The sequence below is a fragment of the Amblyraja radiata genome (assembly GCF_010909765.2).
Source record: "Amblyraja radiata isolate CabotCenter1 chromosome 43 unlocalized genomic scaffold, sAmbRad1.1.pri SUPER_43_unloc_4, whole genome shotgun sequence".
In the NCBI taxonomy this organism is placed as follows: domain Eukaryota; kingdom Metazoa; phylum Chordata; class Chondrichthyes; order Rajiformes; family Rajidae; genus Amblyraja; species Amblyraja radiata.
Genome location: NW_022630092.1, coordinates 77,762 through 84,933, shown reverse-complemented (window position 1 = coordinate 84,933; position 7,172 = coordinate 77,762). Strand labels below are relative to the sequence as shown.

The following is a 7,172-nucleotide window of genomic DNA, read 5'->3' as shown; positions in this document are numbered from 1 at the left end:
ACCTCTTGCCCCTCCAATTCTATCACACCTGAAGCAACGAAAGCCTGGAATATTTAGTTTCCAATCACAGCCCTCCTGCAACCATGTTTCACTGATCGCCACAACATCATACTTCCAGGTGTCTATCCAGACTCTAAGCTCATTCACCTTTCTTACAATGCTCCTAGCATTAAAATATGCACATTTAGGAAACCCCCCCATCTCTTATTCTCTGTTTATTTCCTTTTTTTTCTTTCTCCTCTTGTGTCCGAGTGCTTCCCTTTTCTACCCATGAGATCAATTTGGAGAAGGTGAGAACAGAATATAATTAGTGAAACAAACACCTCACTCCCGCTTTTCTGGGGTTAGATGAAATCAGAATCACACTTTATTCGCCAAGTATGTTTTGCAACATACGAGGAATTTCATTGACCAGGTCAGTCATACAATTAAAAGCAACAGATCACTCCAAAACACATTTTAACATGAACATCCACCACAGTGACTCCTACACATTCCTCACTGTGATGGAAGTCGAAATAAAGTTAAAGTCCCTTCCCTTAGTTCTTCCTCGGTCGTGGGCCTCGAGCCCCCGTTGACGGGACGATCTTGACTCCCATAGCCGGCGGCGTTTGGGCCTTCTGCGTTGAGGCGATCAAGCTCCTGCATCGGGGGGATGTCAGCTCCCCCGCGCTGGGCGATCGAACCTCACGTCGGGGCTGCTTGAAACTTCTGCGGCGATGGAGCGCCCAACTCATCCTCTCCTGACTGCGAGCTTGATGGTAAGTCCGCAGGCCGCGGTGGGAGCGATCCCAGGCAAGGGATCCGCTCCGATGTTAAGTCCGTGCCCCACGGTGGGGGTCATGACAGTCCGAGGAGGCTTCCAGCTCCATCAATGGAAGGCCGCAGAATGCGCCGGAAAATGTGATCCGAAAATTAATCACCTCTCCGGCAAGGTAAGAACCTGAAAAAAAAAAGTTACCCCCTATTCCCTACCCCCTCCCCCATGTAAAACAAACTGAAGAACATTAAAACAAACTTTTAACACACTAAAAAACAGCAAAAAGAATGGAAAAGCAAACAGACCGCCGGCAGGGCAGCCATCGCATCTTATTGCATCTTTCAAAGGTCATGATGTTCTTCAAACGAAAGGCGCAATTCACAAAGAGCACTGAGATATTCTTCATTGCTTGGATCGAATTCCAAGGCCTCTTCAAAGTATTCAATAGCTTTGGACTTGTTCCCATCTATCTGATGCAGTAACCCTTTGACACCAAGTGCCTTGCTATCATGTGGATCCCTGCAAAGTTTCTTTTCTGCCCACTTGTCCAAATTTTCATAACACATTTTCCATACTTTGGAGTTATTTTCAATCTTCAGTCCTTTCTGGAACAATTGGACAGCATTTGAATCAGACTTTCTCTTGTGCAGTTGAAATAAGCCAGCCTGTAACCATATTATCTGCATGTTTTCTGGACGAATTCCCTCTAACTCCAGCAGTTTGCTGTAGACCTCCCCTGCTTTGGAATTCTCTCCATTTCTTAGACAGATGTCTGCATAATCTAGTTGTGATTTAATAGCTGTCCTTGGACGGTGTTCAAATGCCTTTCCAAAGTGATGCTTGCAATGATCGATCAACACCATTTTCGGTTGAAATTCAGGATTTTGAGGATCAGAGCTCAATGGATTTTTGAACACTTCAAGTAGTTGCACTCTATAGCACATACCTATTTGGTCATGTAGGACACTGTTGTGTGGAGTTCTTCCTAATGCTTTTTTCAGCAGCTCAATTGCCTTTTCCCCAGCTTGTTCTAGTCTGTAAAATTTGGCCGCATTGCGAAGCACTTTTGGAACATCAGGGCTTTTCTGTAAGGCTTGTTGAACTAATTCATTTGCTTCCTTTTTTTGCTTGTTCTCTTGCAGTTTTAGGGCCAACATCACCATAGCCAAAGATTCCTCTGGATCAAGCTCCAGAACACGTCTCAGATGATTCACGCTCTGACTACTTTTGCATTTCTCTGGGGTTCCAGGAATTGCTTCCAGACGATACAGAGCAGTTGCATAGCCCATGATCCACTCCGTGTTATTGGGATCTTCCTCCAGAGCTTTCTCAAAACATTCCATGGCCTCCTCATAGTATTGAGCTGCCGATCTCAACAATGACCATCCTTTCTCCCCATACACTTCAGGTATCATTGCTGTATAGCGAGGGCCATCAGTGAGCGGTTTACAGATCATCTCCAGCTTGTCGAAGTAGGATTGGGCCTCGGTCAGCTGTCCCATGTGGTAATGCACCCAAGCGTAGTTTCCATAGGTGATGATGCTACTTCTTTCAAATGCATCCTTGTAGTTCTCCCTTAGAATCTTTTCAGCTTCCTTTAAGTTTTGAATAGCGTCTTCATAGTTGCCCTGCAGGCTGTTTACAAATGCAAATTGGTTGCAGGACCTGGCCTTATACTTCAAATTCAGATCTATAGAATCTTGTAATCTGTACATCATATCATCCAGGTCAATGGTCTCCTTCTGTGGGCCCCACGTGAAGTGGCACTGAAGCTGATCGAGATTTTTCTTTAACAAATCCCTCACTGTTTTGCTGCAAGAGAAGAAAACACATGAAAATTGGTCGCAGACCACCTCTAACGCTTCAGAAATAGTCAACAAATCAGATATGCTAGATATGCTTTTCTGATATGCCTCTCTTTTAAATGCATCTATCATATCTGCCTCAACCACCAACCGTGGCAGTATATTTCAAGCTCTCGCCACCCACAATGTAAAAATAATTGGTCCACACATCTCCTACAAACCTTGTCCCTCGCACGGTAAATTATGCCCTTCAAGCCAGCCTCGCCATTCAATGTGATCATGGCTGATCATCCACAATCAGTACCCCGTTCCTGTCTTCTCCCCATATCTCCTGACTCCGCTATACAGAGAACCAGCCTCCACCGCCCTCTGAGTCAAAGAATGCCACAGATTCACAACTCTCTTTGTGAAAAAGTGTTTCCTCATCTCCGTTCTAAATGGCTTACCCCTTATTCTTAAACTGTGGCCCCTGGTTCTGGACTCCCCCAACATCGGGAATATGTTTCCTGCCTCTAGCATGTCCAAACCCCCGGAATAATTTTTTATGTTTCAATAAGATCCCCTCTCATCCTAAATTCCAGAGTATACTAACCCAGACGCTCCACTCTCGCAGCATATGACAGTCCCGCATCCCTGGAATTAACCTACGCTGTACTACCCCAATAGCAAGAATGTCCTTCCTCAAATTAGGTGACCAAAACTGCACACAATACTCCAGGTGTGGTCTCACTAGGGCTCTGCACAACTGCAGAAAGACCTCTGTGCTCCTATACTCAACTCCTCGTGTTATGAAGGCCAACATGCCATTCACTTTCTTCAGAACCAATCCAGGTCTGTCCAAATTCTCCCTATAGTTAATATCCCCGATCCGTTCACCTCATCTGCACCTTTTCCGAAGCCTCCATATCCTTCTTGTAATGGGGTGACCAGAATTATATGTAAAATTTCAAGGAGGAGTGAACTTGGACTCCAAGATCCCTCTGCATATTCAAGCTGTTGACAGACATGCCATTAATTATATATTTTCACTTTATATATGACCTCCGGAAGTGTAACATCTTAAACTTGCTCGGATTAAAGTCCATCTGTCATTTCACGCCTATTTTCGTAGCTGATCTATATCCCGCTGTATAACAGCCTTCCTCACAGTCCACGATTGCAGCAATCTTGGTGTCATCGACAAACCTACCAAACAACCTGTCTAAGTCATTTATAAATATACACCTAATTGACTTTCATATCTTCAGTATTAAAAAGGTTATGGCCATTTTCATACTCGGAAATTAGCATCTTGTTCCCTATTGCTTTTCCATTGACTTAACACAAAAGCTGTGATCGAGGACAGTCAAAATCCCATAACTTTCTTAAACATTAAGGGAACTGAATGAAATGTTCAGTTATTATTGATTAAAGCATTCTGAAACAAATATAAACCATCTTACTTGGATGACCTGAAATTAAAGCATATAATTAATTAGTTTCCTAATTGTAGCTAATTACAAAATTGACTGTAGTGACGGAAATAGCAATAAACACCCAGACTGCCTTGAAAATTCAAAAATGTGATATTCTCAAGATCAGAACTTTAATATTATTGTATTATATGCTGTAAATAGGTAAATAAATTGCAATTTCTAGCAATAGACCAAGTCTTTATGGAGAAGATCAGTTGCTAGCTGGTACATTGGCATATCATAATCAGTAGCATCATCATACTCCTCAGATTGTAACCAATAAACAACTCTGTACACCTTGTTTTTCCCCAACTTTTCCATTTTGGAATTGTAAACTACAATGTTTGCTCTTCAACCACGCATGACATGCCTTTCTGCCCAACTACTTTCCCATTAAGAATGTCCTGTAGATCATCACATTTGGAGTAGTACAAATTCGGATAATCTCTGCGAAAGCTGTCTAAATCGGTCTCTTTTGCTGGGCATTTGGATTGACAATTTTGCATTTCTTCTTCAGAGACATCTGTTTAAAATGTAAAGGAAAAAAAACCACAGAACAGCATTAACAGAAACAAGTTATTATTTGCAGTTCTAGAAAAAAGGTAGAAATGATAAAGTTAAACGTTAAAACAAATAGTAAATACCCAACAAAAAATTAATATTCATCAGTTTCATCTAATCAATGTAATCTAATTCATCTAATTTCAATTACTAGATCTAAAGATATATCCATTTCTTAAGAAAAGGCTAACATTTTTAATAGCCTAAGTATCCAAATAATCTAGAAACATCCACTCTCAATATAATCAAAATTATTATTTTTTACACAATACACGTGACTAAAACTGTTGTGCATATTTAGTATGAACATTTTGATCATGGATAGAAAATAACACAAAATATAGACGATTTAGATGCTTTTATGACATGATGTCCAAAGAAAATGAGGATTTAAATCATCTTGCAAGTGGGTGTTTCTGGAATGTGATCGATTGGAACATTGCCGTTGCAGTATATTTTAAGGCCATATCGGCAGGCAAGACACTGCCAATTCGTATGGGGCCTAAATAACACTTTTGCATCGTAAAATTAGACTAAAGCCACCCCAGGAAGCAAGATTATATGTGAAATACACGACTTACTGTTTGTTTTGTCCTGATATTGTGATCCGTGACGTCGAAGGCATTGAGGGCGTTAGAAGTCACTTTTTACTTTAATCCAGAGAGTAAATTGTCCAGCGATTTTATTTTTAACAAAAAACGGAAACGGAAGTCGGATCGATTTTTCTTCAACAACTAGCAGCCCGAGGAAATCCCTCTCCGACAAGCAATACAAACCTGCATTTTAATCACCACCCCCCCACCCCCCCCCCCCCCAAGCTCCAGAGTCACACACGCAGCCAGCGGCAGATCTGCAGCGCAGCTGAAGGTAGTTTTTGTAACATCGCTAATATTGGTCACGTCGTCAAAAAAATCAATCAGATTTGTGAGCCGCGATCGCCCATGTACAAAACCATGCTGACTATCCCTAATCAGTCCTTGCCCATCCAATACCTGTATATCCTATACCTCAAATACGCTCCAGTAACTTACCTACTACATCTGTTAAACCCACTGGCCTATAGTTCCCAGCATTTTCTCCTGCAGCCCTTCTTGAAAAGACGTACAACATTTGCCACCCTCCAGTCTTCTCGCACCTCTCCTGTATTTAAGGACGACTCGTAATTTCAACCAGAGGAAATAGGTTCATGGTGAGGGGAAAAGAATCTGAGAGGTAATTTTTCACACAAATGGTGGTTGGCAAGTGTGGACAAGTTGGGGCCGAAGGGCATGATTCCACACTGTATCACTCCTGACTAATCAACTGATCATCAAAATGACTTCCGCATGTTAGATGTAGATGTACCCTATACAATTGCTCACAGTTTACCCGCCAAACCTCTTGCCTAGTAAAGTTCTATTTTGACTTACTCCAGTCTAGTACTGGAGTACCACAAGGTCTTGCCCTCCATTTTGAGTGCAGCCGTGATAATCTTCCTGATAAGTAGCACAACCTCTCCACCTTTTTTACCTCCCCCTTGATCACTTAAACTACGAAACCCAGAACATTGATCAGCCAACCATGGCCTCTTTCCACAATAATAATAAAATAATACATTTTATTTGCGGGCGCCTTTCAAAGTCTCAAGGACACCTTACAGAGATTAACAAGAGAGAAAAAACATATAGTCGGAGTTATATAATAATAAGGGACATCACCAATACACAAATTAAATACAGAATTCGCTCCAAACACAAAAAATCTAACAAACACAATGTGAAGAGAGAGCAGCGGCAGCTAAACCGCGCCAGCGACCACTCTCCCTTCCGACAGCCATCTTGGACACAGACTACATATTCCACTTACACACAAAAATCATCATCCCCCACAATTGTTACCACTGTGGGGGAAGGCACAATGTCCAGTAGTCCCCATCTCGAGTTCTCCCCAAAGTCAAGGCATATTGAGGCCTCTGCTATTGCCTCTACGGAGGCCCGATGATCCTGCCGTTCTATCGCCGGGTTTCTGTTGAACCCGGCGGTCGGGAAAGTCCTCCTCAATCGCGGCTGGGCCACCTGGAACGGCCGCATTCCTAACGAGACCGCGACTTCCGAAGCCGACAAGGCCGCGCCGGTTTGGAGCTCCCAGGCTACCGATGTTAAAGTCGGCGCCGCCTGCTCCGCTCCGCAGACCCGCAGCCCCGGAGGTGTTGATCTCGGCGGTCACAGCTCACCAGAGCTCCAGCGCGCGTGATCCACGGCGGCGACCCAAGCAAGGCATCGCCCGCTCAGCTCCGCGATAGCGCTCCAGCGGTGCTGGGCGGTCCCCGCCAGGAAAGGGTGCTCCACGCCCGCTGGTAGGCAACGAGGACGGTCGACGGGGCAGCCCAGAGAAAAAGCTGCCCACCGACCAGGTAGGGACCTAGAAATATTGTTACCCCCCTACCCCCACATTAAAAAGTCATCTCTTCATCTCTTCCACAAACAAGGCACAGGACTCACTAAGCCAAATCACCATATTCTGTCATCTCTCTACCTCTCCCTGCTACAGATGTTTTAAACTAGTGGACGGGAAGGAGAGACATTGGAAATACAAGGATGGGTTTAAGGGAAA

At 43.6% G+C, this 7,172-nt stretch overlaps 1 protein-coding gene across 1 annotated transcript; it reads right to left on the bottom strand.

Annotated features, from left to right (window-relative positions):
• Positions 1 to 1,101: 1,101 nt before the first annotated feature.
• On the bottom strand, positions 1,102 to 6,839 carry LOC116969077 (interferon-induced protein with tetratricopeptide repeats 5-like). Its single transcript, XM_033016024.1, has 2 exons — positions 6,793 to 6,839; positions 1,102 to 2,572 (listed from the first exon to the last, which is right to left on the bottom strand). The coding sequence occupies exons 1-2, from the start codon at positions 6,837 to 6,839 to the stop codon at positions 1,102 to 1,104; spliced, it is 1,518 nt and encodes a 505-aa protein (XP_032871915.1).
• Between the last annotated feature and the right edge of the window lie 333 nt (positions 6,840 to 7,172).